This window comes from Agelaius phoeniceus, chromosome 13, assembly GCF_051311805.1.
Source record: "Agelaius phoeniceus isolate bAgePho1 chromosome 13, bAgePho1.hap1, whole genome shotgun sequence".
Taxonomy (NCBI): Eukaryota; Metazoa; Chordata; class Aves; order Passeriformes; family Icteridae; genus Agelaius; species Agelaius phoeniceus.
In genome coordinates, this window is record NC_135277.1 from 15,741,564 (window position 1) to 15,757,865 (window position 16,302).

Sequence of the window (16,302 nt, forward strand, 5' to 3'; positions counted from 1 at the left end):
ATTCTGGAAGCAAAGCATGTAGCATGTTTTCAGTTGTGCAGTTGGGAAGTTGAAACTGAGGGTCTGAGCAGGGTTTTTCTTCAGTGTTTGTTCTTCAGTGTATGTGTTTGTTGGGCCTGCAGCCTTACATTTGAAATCTTAAACCTACTTGCAATAGGAAATTGTTTGTGTGTCTTTCTTTTTTTCAGAAGTGTTTTTCTTTGAGGGGATCTGAAATTTTAAACAAAGTATTTCAGATGGAGATGAATTTATTGTCATTTACGAAAACAACTGAAGGATGCTTTGTGCTCTGGTTTTTGTTTTGGGTTTGTATTGCTCTGTTTCTCTTTTTAGACAAACCCTGTTATTGAAAACATATATTCCTCTCTGAAATGTTCATTTCCTGGAAAAAACCCAGATTTTTCATTAAAATATTTCCGTTAAAGAGCTATGCCAGGTCTCCAGGGTGTTCTACTGGAAAGGCAGAAACAAAAATCAGTAGAAAAAGAGTGACAATCAACAGACAAATACTTGGTTCTGCTCTATGGTTCTTACTCAGGTGAAATTCTTCCTGGAATAAAAAATGAGAGCAAATTTCAGCATATATAGAATCCTGCCTAACATACTAAAGTAACTCCCAGAACTATTAATTTTCCAGGAGCAAACACATTTTATACATAATTCAAGTAACCTTCGTGTGTTCATTTTACAGAATCTAACAAGTGAAGAATGATTGTGAATGTACCGTGAAGTTTGTTCAGCAAAGGTTTTCCTATAATTAAAATACATCTGGCTCTGTTCTGTGTGGGAAATCACAGGCCTCTGAATGTTTTGACTATTTCCTTATGCACAATAGCAGCAGAAAAACTCCATATGCCTTAACCTGTCAAATTCTGTTCCATTTTATCATGTGGATAAATCAGCTGCGATAAGGAACTTTAATCTAGCATCTTTGACCTGAAACTGAGGGATTCAAAGCAAAGACAATGGAAATGGTCATGGAAAGGCTCAGAACAGCACTCTAATCTTCAGCACACTGGTGCTGATTTAAGGAAGTGGGGAAGTGCTTTAGGTGCTGTGTATCTCTTTGTCCTTCACCCTTCTCGAAGGGAAGGCTCGGCTCAGGGCAGTGACAGCTTCCTTACAGCAGTTCCCTGTCCTGGAACGTGTTCTGCTCCCTGCCACCCCTCGGACCCGCTGGCTGTCGCAGTGAGCAGTGCAGGGGGCAGGCTGGCAGCGGGAAGGGCCGTGCGTGCAGGGCTCGGTGAGGTGTGATGGGCGCTGTGCCTCGGCCCTGCCGTGCTGGGCTCAGCCCAGGTGAGCCTGGAGAGACCGGCGCCTGGCTGGATAGCCCTCGGCCTTCCCTGCCTGCTTCTGGGGCTTTTCATCAGGTCCTCGCTGTCCACCTCATTTGTCGCACAAGTGGCAATCGGGCTCTCGTTCTTGGGCAGCCCTAGGAGGGGCAGCTGTGGAGCCTGCAAGGCAGGCGGCAAACGGTGATGGATGGAGAGGGCAAGGAAGGACGGATGGATGGATGGATGGATGGATGGATGGATGGATGGATGGATGGATGGATGGATGGATGGCCATGACTGGGAGGGGGCCGGCTCTCTGGCGGTGTGATGCTGGCCCGAGGGAAGGGGTGGGGGGCCGGGTGGGTGTGCCCGGCTCTCCCTGCCGCTGCCGCCGCGGTCCGCCCCACTCACAAGGTGCCTGAGCCGGAGAGCGAGCAGCAGCGCCGCGTCCCCGCCGCCCTCCGCAGCGCCCGACCCGCCATGCCCAACTTCGCCGGCACTTGGAAGATGAAGAGCAGCGAGAATTTCGACGAGCTGCTCAAGGCGCTGGGTGAGTGGCGGGGGAGCCGGGCAGCGGGCCGTGTCCCGCGGGAGGGGACACGGGGCGGCAGCTGCGGCCGCGCTCCGGTGCCCGGTGTCTCCGGGAGAGCTCCGCGCGTCGGCCGCGGGCAGGAGAGTCTCCCGCCGGTGCGGGGCATGGCTCAGAGCCCTGCCCGGGAAGGGGCGGTCGAGGCACGGAGCGGTCCCCGCCTCGCCGGCGGTCCTGCCCGAGGAGCTGGGCTGCCGCTGGCCCGGCGTTCTGCCGCGGGGATCGCTGCGAGAGCCCGCGTGTGCCGCCGGCCGTGCGGAGCCTGCCCGAGCGCCGCCGCTGCCCAGCGCCGCAGCTGTGGCGGGGGCTACGCGCGGTGCCCCGGCCGCTCGCCCCGCTCCCTGATCTGTATGATGCTGGGCGAGGTCGGTCCAGGGCACCGCTGGCGACTTCAAGCTGTTTCCTCCCCGCTTCGCCCAGGTGTCAATGCCATGCTCAGGAAAGTGGCGGTGGCAGCCGCCTCCAAACCCCATGTGGAGATCCGCCAGGACGGGGACCAGTTCTACATCAAAACTTCCACTACTGTCCGCACCACTGAGATCAACTTCAAAATCGGGGAGAGCTTTGAGGAGGAGACGGTGGATGGACGGAAGTGCAGGGTAGGAGGAGAGCTGGGGCATGTGCATGTGTGTGGGGGGGGTGTGTGTTACCAGGTTCTTTTTAGATGGGACAAACACATCTGCCGCTCGTGTGCCCGGACAGTGGCATTGCTGCCCTCCACCCTCTTCTTGAAGCACTCTTGGGGGTTCTTGATGGTCACCACTTCCCTTGTCCCTCTTTTGGGATAAAACTGAAATCTCAAGACAACAGGACATGAAAGGTCCTGAAAGCAGAGTTCAGGTATCTGGTTTCCAGCTTGTCAGGGTTTAGTTCTCTTTTTGCTTTCCTCTCCCCTGAAGACCTGAGCTGCAGTGAAAGCTCTCCCCAGCTTCTGTCCCTGACACAAACATGGGAAATGGTGGAGCAAGAGAGACCTCAAGAGTCAGGATTTAGTGCACAAATCTGACATAGCTTTTGTCTTCGATTGAATCAGATGAGTTCTCAAGCAGGACCACTTGAGAGTTGGTCCTTGGTTGGTTGGGGTTGAAATTCTCTTTCACACTCTTGCCACATGCATATGTCCAGTTTACTGATAGATAACTCTTTAACAGTGTAAGACAGGCCTCTCAGTGTTACACCAGACAGAGTCACACCATCTTCTTGGGCAGAAGTGGATTAGATGCATTCCCTGGAGTGTTTTGGGCTTGATTCTGTGTGTGAGACCCTGCTCCTCTACCTCTGTAACCACTTCTGTGGCTGTGGAGGGGGATTTAAGTCGGCAGCATCTGACACCAGGTTCTTGCTGGTGTAGATATGTGGGATCTGAGATTTGGGGAGCTGGGCTGTGGTCATAGCTGCCCTTTGAAAACCATTATTGAAGGCATGGGTTAGTTATGCTTTCTTCAGACAGTTTACTCTCATAATTATAAAGGAGTATGTATAAGTGTACATAAAACTCTTATAAAAGAAGTACAAATAAATATTATCAGAAGGTAGTCTCAAATGAGGATCCAGTTTCAAAAGTATCCAGTGTTGGTAAAATAATCTACTTTCCAAAACATGATCCCTCCTAATTCTTGGGTCAGCTTTTGAGACCGTCTTTATCACTAAAAATTCAGAGCTTACTGTCTTCAGTGGAATTGTGTCAACATAAACTTATGAAACAAGAAGCAGATTCTGGGAATCAGTGAATATTTAGAACATCCACTTGCTCTCTAGGATGAGCTATCATATATTTAACAGTTTGTCCAGGAAATGTTGCAGGCTTTGTTAATTTATCTTGTTCGACAAAAGTGTCTTCATACATAATGCATACACAATAAATGTGACCCGCTTTCTAGAGGAGGATTTATTGCTGAAGATGGAAAAAAATAATGAGGCTGTAAGCTATGAAAGTTGGAAAAACCTGAAAGAAATGGGTTTTGTGAAGAAGTAAATTTTTTCCATGTGTTGTGAAATTATTTATAGTCCACTCTCAGGAACAAGTTGTACTGCTGGGTGTATATAACCAAGATGTGGCCACAGAGCAGAAACTGACAGATAATAAAATAATACTCCAGAATGTAGTTTGCAGTATCTGGCAAAAATGCTGACTGGTGATAGATTTTGATATACTTTATGGGGTGGAGGGTTCTGTACTGCCAACTAACTTGATCCATTGTTTGTGCAGACAAAGACGGCATCATATATGGTTGTACTTCAAGGCACAGCTTCTATAAGTGCCATTTGAGATGGCTTGTTGCTTTATAAAATCTATTGTTTTGAAAAATATTTAAAAAGTAAACAGCTAATTTTTAATCAAAGTAAAGGGTTTTTCCCTTGGAAAGCCTGGGAAGTGTTAACTTGAATTTAGGCATAGATACGCACACGTGTATATGTAGATGTATATAATCACAGACTAATAAATGTCTCCCCTGTGTAGTTATAAAGTGATTACTTGAACATTTATTACAGGGCATCCTTCTGCACAGCTGTTCCATTGCACTGTGGAGTTCAGTGCTCAAGTGAAAAGCAACAGTCAGGGCTTGCCTGTTTGTGAAAGTTTAACAAAATCATGTCATTTTGGGGTCTTTTATTTTTCAGTGGTTTCAGAGTTGTTATTCAAATGCTTTGAAAAATGCCCAAGGGTTTTTCAATCCTCAGACTCACAACCTTAAAAAAGTAATGTCACAAACACTTGAATTCTGACAACATTTTTTAAAATTTAGCTGTGATTTATTCTAGTTTGTTAGCTCAATATGTTTAATACACAGTTAACTTGGCACAGTGCCATAGAGCAGGAAAGATTGTAAGTGACAAATACTGCATTATTTATGACTACAACTTGATATATACAATTGTTTATGCTTTTACTCTTAGGGGACTCTGTAGTGATAAATAACATGTCAGATCAAATCATTTTTACAAAGATGATTGGGAATGTAGACGCTGCATTTGCATGCTCCTAAATTACACTTTCCAACATCAAGCATTTGATGGAAACTCAGTGTCTTCACACTGAAAAGACACATTTGCAATTACTTTGTTACTAATATATTCCTCTTTCCAAAATGCCCCATCACACCTTAATTTTTATTTCACCACTTTCCACTGATTACTTTTTTTCCTCTGCCTTTGACTATCTATGTGTTGCTCCTTTAGTGGAGCAATTATTCTCACTACTGCTCATTGTTGTTTCTGTCTCATGCTGCTGGGGAATATAATTAATGTATTTCCTAATGGTTTTCTTGCCTGCAGAGTTTGGCCACTTGGGAGAATGAAAACAAGATCTACTGCAAACAAACTCTTATTGAGGGAGAAGGTCCCAAAACATACTGGACTAGAGAATTAGCTAATGATGAACTGATTTTGGTAAGAACCTTGAACTCCCTCAATATGTGCACCATATTATCAGGTTTTTTTGTTACCATATAGTATGAGTTATTATTTTTCCTTACTTAAATCCATCTGGAAGACTACCATTGTTATAATCCTCTACCTTACAATTAATACATTGCTTTTTTTCCCCTTTCTTGGATATATATGCATGTTCTGACTTGCATTTGATTTTTAAAACTTTCACCATACTAGTACTGGTAGAATAATCACAAGTTGGCCACTTCTGCTCTGTAAATTCACAACATCATCAAAGAATTTGCTTGATTTATTGCATATTTTCTCTGGTGAAAGTGAGATCAAGGCATTTGACCTCATTTCTGGAGAATCTTCTTTTTAGGCATGTGCATAATACTTCTTCTTATCTATGGTCACATGGCATATAGCAGGAAAGATATGGATGTTGTTAGTATGCTCTAATCCCTCCTGTTCATGAAAAATATGTCATTTCCTCCCATATCTCTGCCATCTTCCCCACTTCCCTGATCTGAGTCAGATTGAGAATCACCTTCATGGGTTTCTTAGAAATAGAGATTTGCACATTTGCTGTCAGCCAATATCCCCCCAGTGGTGTGTAAGCTTCCATCTGGCACCAGGGTGACCGTGGGCATTCAGAGCAGCACCTCTGCAACCGCCTGGCCGTGCCCACCTCAGTCACACACGGTTTGTTTATTCAAATTTGTTAATTTAATTAATACTCTAACTTCTGTTCGAGTCCTCTTTGCTGCACCTTTCCTCAGCAGTCACTCCAGATTAATTTACCAGTATCCACATCTGAGTAAAGACCCAGTAGCACAGTTCAGCTCGAGTTCAGAATCATTTTATTGCACACGTTCTAACTAGTGAATTCTGGATAAATAGTTGATTAGACTGTTATGCCTCATCAGTTTGGACATGGAAGACAGGCTCCTGGAGTGGTGGGTAAGAAAACATCAAAGCAGGGAGGTTTTATTTCTAACTATCACACTAACTAAAACTCTGCACTTTAAAAAACAAACAGCCTTCCAAGTATTTCTCTAAAGCAGATGGAGTTCTGTTTTTAAGATTGTATCTGAAACAAAAACAGGACCCAAACCTAACCAAGCATAAACACAAAGCTTCTAAGGTGTTAATATTATTCCAGACATCTTGGAACTGTTCACCCACATGAGGACGTGTGCTGTTAGTGAAATCACACTGGTTTCTAATGAATGAGTACTCCAGTGCTGCATAATTTCTTCTGACTCAACCACTGGAATGCTTTATTTTATCACAAAACTTTAGGAGGCGAAGTACTTTGATCTCTTCTTTGCATCTTTAGATGAAATGCAGTGGACAAAATATATTCTCTAACTAAAAGTTATTCCTAGAACTTTTCCAGCTTTCTAACAATACATTTCTGTAGTTTATTATTTAAGCAACAAGCTGAAGAGGCAGCTGTTAAATAAGGTGCACTGCTCCGAGCAAAGCAAGAAAGCCGCTCATAATACAATTGCCTCCTGCTAGCAGCAATGTGAACTTACCCTGCTGGGGAGGAATAATGAACCTGGATAAGAAACCAGAGGGATTCAAAGGTTTAAAGCCATCTAACCTTTTTTCTTGTTAAATACAGTCTGTTGAACTTTTGTGAATTAATTATTTTTCCAATTAGGATATAAATTAGAACAACTTGCTTCTTATAAAAATATTTCCTTTTATAGGAACTCAGAACTTTCAATATGTTGGTTTCCTGGTTAATTTCCTTACCATTAGAATATACATATTTCTTTTAATCTGTGTATGTGTAGATACAACTTCCAGTCATTGCATATTGTGTATAAAAGAACCTAAATAATATGCCTAGAATTTGTAATTGCAAATACTTCTCTTAACACCACTGATCAAGCCACCTCTCAGAAGAACTTTGTGGTTGTGAAGCTAAACCACTGGAAGACTTCGAGTCCTTCAATGTAAAGAAAGCTTTCATTGAATCATTATTTGAGTGCTTTTTAAGCCTGTCCAATTTACACATTTCCCTCCTAAACTAAGAAAACCCAAATGGTATGTACTGTTCTGCTAGCAATCTAGCACCTGATGTTACAGTGATTTCCTCTCCTTACTCCTATCTAAAATGGTCCTGATTTATTTGCAAGGGCTTTGTTAACTCTTTTCTGGTTTCCATTTCCCCAGACTGATCCCCTTCCCATCTCAGGCGAGCTGGAATTACATTCATTGGTTGTAATGTGTGATTTTACTGTGGCCATTATGAAAATTTGGTATTTGTTTCCAAGTGATCCAGATCATTCTCTCTTCACTTTCGCTATTCAATATGATACACAGTTTCATTCTCCTACCTCTTTGAGCATAGTGACCTCTTTTGCTTTATAAAGTATTATGACAATAATTCATCCTCAGGACAAGCATTTTCAAGCCCTCATGGCATTTGATGGGACTGAATGCACAGATCTTTTAAATATCTGGGTTGACGTTCAAGATCTGACAACTGAAAACTCAGTAATGAGGTGTTTCTGGGAGTAATGGTGGTGTGAGACCTCTGGTCCTTTGCAGAAGCTGAAATGGCCCTTCTGGGGGAAAAAAAAAAAAAGAAAAGATAAAAAAAGGTGAAAATTAAACCTTCTGGGAGGCAACAAAAGGTTCTACTGGTTGGAGAGAGACAGAAGAGGAGAAGCTACATTTTCTTGTCTGTGGTCCCTCATTTTAAAGCCCCAGAACATTCCTTCAGAGAATTGGGCTTTAGAAGGGAAACTATTTGAAGGGATTGGCTGAGGTGTTTTCAGCAGCTATAAAAGGGAACAAGGTAAGAATAAGAGCCCTTAGTGAGGGTCTCTATTGATCTCGTGCCCATCCACTATGTTTGGGTTTTTCATCACTCCAGTGAACAAAGATTCAACATTAGATTATTTTATTTTATGCTTGAGATCAAATTTCCTTGGATCTGAGTCTGCAAACCCCCACTTATATCTTACTTCTTCAAAACCAAGATTGCAATGAGAAGAAGAGATCTCTGTATTCTTGTTCTTTTAAAACCCTTCGTCAGTCATCAACCACTTTAAAATGTTTGTGTGTTACAGATGAAACTTAAATTGATTTCTTTCTTCTCCCACCCTCAGAGCTTTCTTAGGGATCTTTAGGACCTGAAATTAATTCTCATTCACTTTTGCTGTCCATATTGCTTCAAATATTTAACAATTCCCGTCTTCACACTTCTCAAATCTTCAAAATTTCTTCTCCCACCCTCAGAGCTTTCTTAGGGATCTTTAGGACCTGAAGTTAATTCTCATTCACTTTTGCTGTCCATATTGCTTCAAATATTTAACAATTCCCATCTTCACACTTCTCAAATCTCCCTGCTTACGTAAGAAATGTTATCTGTTCATTTGCTCTCTCTGATGTGCTTCAGTAAGGCTCTGCTTCTGTTTCTCTATCCAAAAAATTCTTTCAAGAAGTCTTGAGACTCCTTATTCTCTATTAGATGCAGTTGCAGAAGAAATCAAGGAAAGTCTTACCCAGTTTGAAAGAAGTTTCAAGAAAGAATGTAAACTGTGATAGACTTAAGCATGATTTGAAGAAAGGCTGGGGGTGACAGGCAGGGGGTAAGAAATTAGTTTTACTGTGTTAGTATTGGCTCCATAAATGTTGGATCTTTGCCACATAATTTTGATCTAAAATGCTGCATTGCTTAGGGGATCTATTTGATTATAGTATTTTCCTAGTGTAAGACTATATTTTTCTCTCCAACACAGCATTATTAAATAAAATGCATTTATTAGCCCATATAAAAAAAAAATCAGTGTTTAAGTGCCATGACTACCACAGAGCTAAAATAGAAACCATATTACTCTATAATTATCAATCTTTCTTGCATCCTGGCAGAAGAATTCCTTGTTCTTCAAAGATATTTCCTTGGAGTAAAATGATGGTCTTGCAAGTCACATCATATCCTCTGGTACACAGATGCTGAGAACACACTATTTAGTTAGCAAAGGTTTTCTTTGCCTTCAGTTGCCTTCAGTTCTCCTTAGCTCCTTGCAGCATGGAGAATAAAATGGCTCATATTAGTAGATAAATAGTATTGGGCTCATACAATGACAGATGTAGGCCTGAAGTCCTGTTAGAAAAAAAATTCTTTCAGCCAAGGAAGGGGAGGATCAAGTTCTGCATTCTAAAAAGATGGTCTGAAAACTAGAACATTGATCTAAAACTAGAACACTGCAACATCTTTTATCAGAGCTGTTTATTCAAATCTCATCTGATGCACTTGCTGGGATTTCAGCTCTGCACTTTTAAAATTACTGAACAATGTAGATAAGAATTACATGGAATGTGCAAGCAAGGGAGGGTGGAAAGGGTAGTTCCCCACCGAAGTCCACATTTATTTGTCTTGACTGCATCTTTATATTGTATTGTACTTTGGGATTGTAATGCATACACAGAATCAGGATATCTGTATTTACAACTCTACATTCATAAACTATACTTGGATTAGCATTTGAGCAATCAAGATCGGAATATAACACAAAAAATATATATTTCTTTTATTTGTTTGAAAATTATGGCCTGGAATGAAGTGCCTTTTCTTCCCTTTATTATACTCACAATGTTTTTGTTGTGGCTGTGTGTTTTTGTCAGGGACATTAATGAGCTATCAATCACTTATGTAAGTCAGCAGAACAAAAGATCTGCTCTTTGCAAAGTTGAAGGATACTGCTTACAAATATCAGCTATTCAAATGAGATACATTTATATTCAAACCTTAGGTGCATTGCCGCTTTCACAGCTGCTCGTGCCTCTATCGATTTAAGTTTAATTTGTAACACACAAATGTTCTAAAGTGGATGATTACTGAAGAGGGGCTTTAAAAACAGCCTCTGAGCACATTTTACACAGTTCACCTATCACACAGGGGTTCTCAGAATCAATTGTAGCAAGGGTCAAAGATCAGAACATTGGTGGGGGTTCAAGCATGGTTTCTATTCTACATTCCCTCCTCAGGAAAATCCTGCCACCGTTGATTAAAACTAGTGAACTGTGGAGCCTAGATGAGCGAGCAAACATTTTTAAAATTATTTTGCTGCCTTCTGAAATTTAATAGTATGTGAGAAGGGTCAATGCAGATTTGGAAAGAGATTTTGCAGCGGAATGGTGAAATGTGTGATGTGCCTAAGCCTTGTATCAAACTATGTTAAACTACTTAAGTGTTTAACTTTTCCATAACTTTTGGAGAGTGATCTTAAATAAAAGCAATTCTCAAAAGAAGGGTCTAGTCATATCAAGCTCAGAATGAGGGGGTTGCTGCTGTTCCCATTAGAGCAGCCTTGACAGAAGTTCAGAAACCTGTATTAATGCGTGCATGTGTGTTGCATGGGCCTAATGCTTTAATTTACTCTTTGCCATGAGCAGATTTACAAGGGGGCTTAGGGATCTACAGCCCCTGCTCATTACTACAGCCCTGTCTGGATCACATCCCAAACAAAAAAAGAAGCCAAAGCCCTTTGCATTTTGGCTGCACCCGATCCTGAATGCATCCTTTTGTAATATCACTTGTAGCTTAGATGATCTCTGTGCCCTGGCTTTCAGCTACACCTGGGAGATACCATTGTCTCAGATCTGTGTCATTCATTTGCTGTATAATATAGCAGTGCTCAAACACAAATATTGACATTTAGGCCCCTTGAGAAATTGCCTAATTCTGCATGGTGCTATCAATTGATATCCTGAGGAACATGAGGTTTTGAATTGGGTGATTTGCTATTAGTAGACAAGTTTGAAAGTGGGGGCCGCACATTCAGTGACTATGGCCTTGTAAGGATCAACCTCTTTCCTAAAATTTTGTGGGAGTCAGGAGGAGAATGGAAATAGGCAACATGCCTTTGTTGTGTAGATTTATATCTTTATTTTAGATAACATGGAAGTGTGCACATGGACAAAGCCTTTTCTGAGGACTCATTTAAGTAATACCTTCTTTTCTCCATCAGTTTGCTGATGGATTCTGTCTTCCTTTTGTAAGTTGCCTCTGCATTTTGACCAGTCATGAGCAGATAAAGGGATTTTTGCATACACTGACAGAAGTGATCTTTCCCAGGTGATTGTTTCAAAGACACTCTTCCTTATACTGTGTGCTCCACTTACCACAAAGCGTCCTCAGCAAATATTTATAAAGAAGGCCTTCAAAAAGGAGATTTGCTCCTACAGAAATATATTACTGCCCTGTAATTCTCTTTTAATCTCTCATGATGTCAGTGGTCATCAGATTTTGAGTGAACTGAGAGAGGTCAATTTATTGGATTATCCCCTGCACAGGGCTTTGTTTGCAGTGTGCTTTTGGACTCTTAGCTACAGATTATGACAAGCTAAGTGAAGAAAACAATTCTGTAATTTGCAGTCATTGCACATTTAAAATCCTATTTTAGATTTAGATAGAAGCCTTGCCTTGTAGCATTTTATGAGATAAGTGGGACCTTTCCAAGCTGATGAGAAGGTGGTGTTTGAAAATCCTGCATCTTCCTGTTACAGCTGAATTACATTTTAGTAGCATTGCACTTTTTTCAGTTGCTCTGATGAAACTACAAGACCAAATAGCCAGGATTGCTCATTCTCTTTATATTTGGAAGTTCTACTGCTTTGGGTCATGGAAATCTTTAAAGTCTGCCTATTGGGACAGGAACTATCACTTCTTTTGAGTCTAGAATTAAAACCATAGACACTAAACTGCTTTATCCTACCATTGAATACAAGGATTTAACTGTGAAGAACGGAGGAATAGCACCCTTTGGATTTGGATCCTCCCCTGACCTTGGGCCCAGCTGTACATTAGACATTTCTGTGAGTTACCACAAGAAAAAGAATGCAGCAAGTTTGAACATATTCCTCCTTGCTTGATTTAGTAACACTGAGTGGAGTTTTATGAACAAATGATAGTGAGTCATGATAAGATAGGAAAACACCTTTTGTGAAAGTCCACATTGAAACCTGTACATTACTGTGATAATAAAGCCCTTTATGTGCTTCAATTACATTGTTAATCATCTAAATGTGTATAAAGTATGAAATCCAAGTGCTAAAAAATGCAGTTTATTCCTGAAACAGGTCAGAGGCCACATAACCTAAGCTGGGTCTTCAAGGAAAGGATGTCTAGGTCGTTTGAGAAGTGCACAGTGATGTTGTAACTGTGCTTTGCCTTATTTCTATCTCTTTGCAGTCCATATTCAAAGACATTATTGTGTTAATTTATAGTGGTTTTACAGACTCTGAGAATGGTGTGTTGTGGAGTCCTTGTGTGTAGCAACCGATTTTTTAAAATTTGGATTCCCTGAAAATGCCCATATTTTCTGCACTTCATTTTTGTCCACACTAATTTGAATGTAGTCCTTTGCCTGAAATTTTCAGAAGTCCAGAAGTCTAGCTGGAGCTGGATGCTGGAAGCACAAAGTGAGGAGCCTGTGTCCTGTGTCACAAACACGCTGAGCTGTGACTCTCTGTGCTGCTGCTACTCACCCATACTACTGAGCTTTTCCACAAAGTCTTATGTCTTTTTTCTTCCTCCACAAGTTTTAGTCTTTGTTTCCACACTCCATCCTGTAAATCTTCCAAGGAAGCTGCCAGTCAGACTACACTGATGTCTTAGGAGCAAGCTCTGCCCAGGAGCACAATCTTAGAACTGGGCACTGCAATTTCAGAAGCTCAGATCTACGGTGGCTCCCTTGCAGTATGAATCACATCTATTTCTATCTACTCTTCCCTGCAGTGTTCCTTCTCAATAGAACTGCTGAGCTGTTCTGAGAATAACTGCTGTTGCTTAGCTTTAGGGGAAGGAGTTTCTCTCTTAACTTGCCTGGAAGAGCAGACATAAATTTGTCAGGGAGGTTAGATGAGTTTTGGCTGCAGCCTTTCTCATTAAATTGACTGATGTGACATCCATCCCCACCTCACGACGTGGCTGCATGGCTGTGCAGCTCCAGCTCTCACACTGGGGCTGTGCCAGCTCTGGAAGAACACTACACAGGAATTGTTTTACTACTGTTTATGATTTGTGTTGAAGTAGCAGCAGGGCACCCAAGGCTCCCTCTGCTTAGCAGTGCCTGAGTGTGAAAGACAATCACTGTTGCAGGGATCTTACAGTCTCCACAGAAAACCTTGAGCCCTGGATGGTCTTGACTCTTACTTCCTCTCTCTGGCAAAACTCCTGCGGAAATAATTTTGCCTTTGTGGATAATTTGGAAATGTTGAAGGAAGCCATAATAAGGGTATTTGCAGCTGGTGCTGTGAACATTAGAGAACTACCCACATCTTTTAATGTTCATTTTCAGATGTATTAATGTAAAATCTAAAAATATATATTAAGCACTGATATGATATTAATATGCATAAAAACAAAGTCTGTATCTCCAAAATACTAACAGACTTGTGTCCCCAACAAAGTGAACAAAGTATAAGCCAGAGTCAGTTTTAAAGCCAAGTCTTTTCAAATTATTGGCCAAAACAGGTGTAGAAAGCATTAAGACAAATAGCCCAGCTGAATTTTCATAATGCACTGGGGTAGTTCTTAATGCATGCTTTTCAGTGAGACCTTGGCAGTGACCACAGCCAGACATCCCAACTGAGACCTTGTTAGTGCTGAGCTCAAAACCTTCTGTCTGCATAGCTGAATGTGAAGAAGTTTTTTGCAGTCTCTATTTCCTCACTCTTGCCCCTATTGTCTCCTTCTTGCTTCATTGCTCAAAGTTTAGCCTGCCAGACCTGAAATGACATACAAACACTTTGGGATTCAGGTGGCTTTCTCAGACAGCCCCACAATCACTGTCCTGCCTACATGTTCTGATAATCTGTAGGGCATTCCAGATCCTTCTCATGGCTAACAAACTCACTGGTTAAGGGCACAGTGTCCTGAAGGAAGATTGTCATTGACACTGCCCTCACTCCAGCCTGGAAGAGGGGCTCTGGTATCCCAGGAGGAGCTGTCAGCTGCTTGCAGCAGCACTCTGTTTACAGGTGTACATTCTCCTGCTCTTCATCTTTCCTCCACTGACTTCATTTGCCTGCTTGGATTTATATCTGCAAATATCAAAGAATACCTTTGGAACGTGCCATCTGAATTCCACCCTCAGCATTTCTAGTTCAAAGTGCCGCAACTGTTTCTAAATATAACAACTGTACATTCCAAATTCACTTTATTTTCTCATGTTTATTTATCAATTCATGCCAAGAAACTACAGAAAAAGAGAATTTATGCATCATTTATCATTCTGACAAAATCCACCCTGCCTTGAAAAACAGGTCATTTACATTGCATTCCTCTTTCAAAATGATTTCTTTCTTTACTCTCATCTGTCAAAAGACATAAGAAAAAGTATTTCTGCTGTGGAACTAGTTACTTTAGTAAAAATAACACTTTGAAATGGTGTTAAATATTTGCTGGTTCTATCTCTTTTGATTGATTTTTATTTCTTTTCCAGACCTTTGGTGCTGATGATGTTGTGTGCACAAGAATTTATGTAAGAGAATAAAAGCATCAATTTACTTGTCATCTGGGATGAAGTGGAGAACTGTGAAAACCCCCAGTGCAACGAGTATCTGTGTGTGCTGTTACTAAGGCAGTGTTGTATGTGACCATGTGTGCTAGATCTGAACCCAGATCCTCTGTTAAGTGTATTTTGCTTTCAGTTTTCATTTCAGACACTATTCCTCTCCACTTTTATGCCATCAATTTTCATGTCTGCTTTGTATTTTGTAGTTGTCACTTGCTATGGTTTCCTCGGTTATTAAACGTATTGGGCATAACTCACAGTGGTTTGGGGATGTTTTTAATTGAAAACCCAGCAGTGCTTTGGTTAGGACTGAAGCACTTTTTACCCTCTGCTGAAGTCAGTGTGGAGTTTCCTTGATGTTGGCAGGTCCTGTGCTCTCAGGGAACACCTCCTAGGGCAACACCAAGGGATGGAGAGCAAGTGGATGGCAAGGCCTTTCAAAGAGCTGCAGGCTGTTCTCTTGAACCCAGAGCTCTGCTTCTTTCCTTCTTTCTGTCTTCTCTCCTTCTTCCTCCTCTCTCTCTCTTGTCCTCTCTTCCTCCCTGTTCAGGAATAATTCATGTATGCTGTGATTGCTGGGACTGGGGTTAAGCTGAACCAGACAAGACAAGGTGAGATCTTTCCCCTTTCCTGCTACAGGACAAATAACATTGTGATCATGACTAATACTCATTGTCATCACACCCAAGCACCTCAGGCCTGATCAGAGAGCCAGAAGAATCTGACAGACTTTACTTGTTTTGGTCATAAAAATATAAAGCTGAGGAATGCTGCTTCTCTCCTACCTTCTCACCTGTGACAAAGAGAATTTCCAATGGCTTCATTCCCCCTCCATGTTACAACTCTCACTTCTGGTGATTCAACCTTTAATTCTTTGAGCAACTAAGTGTTTCACAAACCAGGGCCATAGTTCAAGAATTAAAAACCCACCACATTTAATGTATTTATTCTGGCTCAGAGTTCTGGCTGCAGCACTATCAAGTATTAGATTTAAGCTGAGCAGACATTCCACTAATGAACCAGATAATCTTCAGTTCTTCAGCCTTGGAAGTGTCTGGAAACTGAGACTAGGAGCACTGCTTATTTCACTACAATATCCAATATTATCTGACCAGCTTTTATCTTTGCAAGAGTAATTTTTCTGCTCCACGTCACACAGTAATATAAGATTTTTAAGAGGTTCAATGTTAGCAGAATATATGCCCTGTTCACTGGATTCTCAGGGCTCACTACTCAGGGCTCACTACTCACTACTCACAACAGGAAAATAGGACCAAAACTTACTCATCTTGGGACATTCATGAAAAATTACTCTGTCTCTTCATCCCTCACTATGTAGCTATGCAGAGAAACCCCCTTTGATAGGATTGCTGAACTGCCATGAAGAAATCAGCCAGCTGTTCTGTTTATTGCAATGTGGCCTACAGAAGCACAGGAGGAGAGAAACATACAATGTTTTCTGTCTCCTCTGCTCTGACAGGTCATGCTTGCTTTCTCTGCCATCAGCACTCAAGATACCATA

The 16,302-nt window shown here is 41.5% G+C and overlaps 1 protein-coding gene across 1 annotated transcript; it reads left to right on the top strand.

Annotated features, from left to right (window-relative positions):
- Positions 1-1,652: 1,652 nt before the first annotated feature.
- Positions 1,653-15,033, top strand: CRABP1 (cellular retinoic acid binding protein 1). The gene is made up of 4 exons (XM_054642303.2): positions 1,653-1,824; positions 2,284-2,462; positions 5,140-5,253; positions 14,709-15,033. Exons 1-4 carry the CDS (start codon positions 1,755-1,757, stop codon positions 14,757-14,759), a joined length of 414 nt encoding a protein of 137 aa, XP_054498278.1. The 5' UTR covers positions 1,653-1,754; the 3' UTR covers positions 14,760-15,033.
- Positions 15,034-16,302: the final 1,269 nt, after the last annotated feature.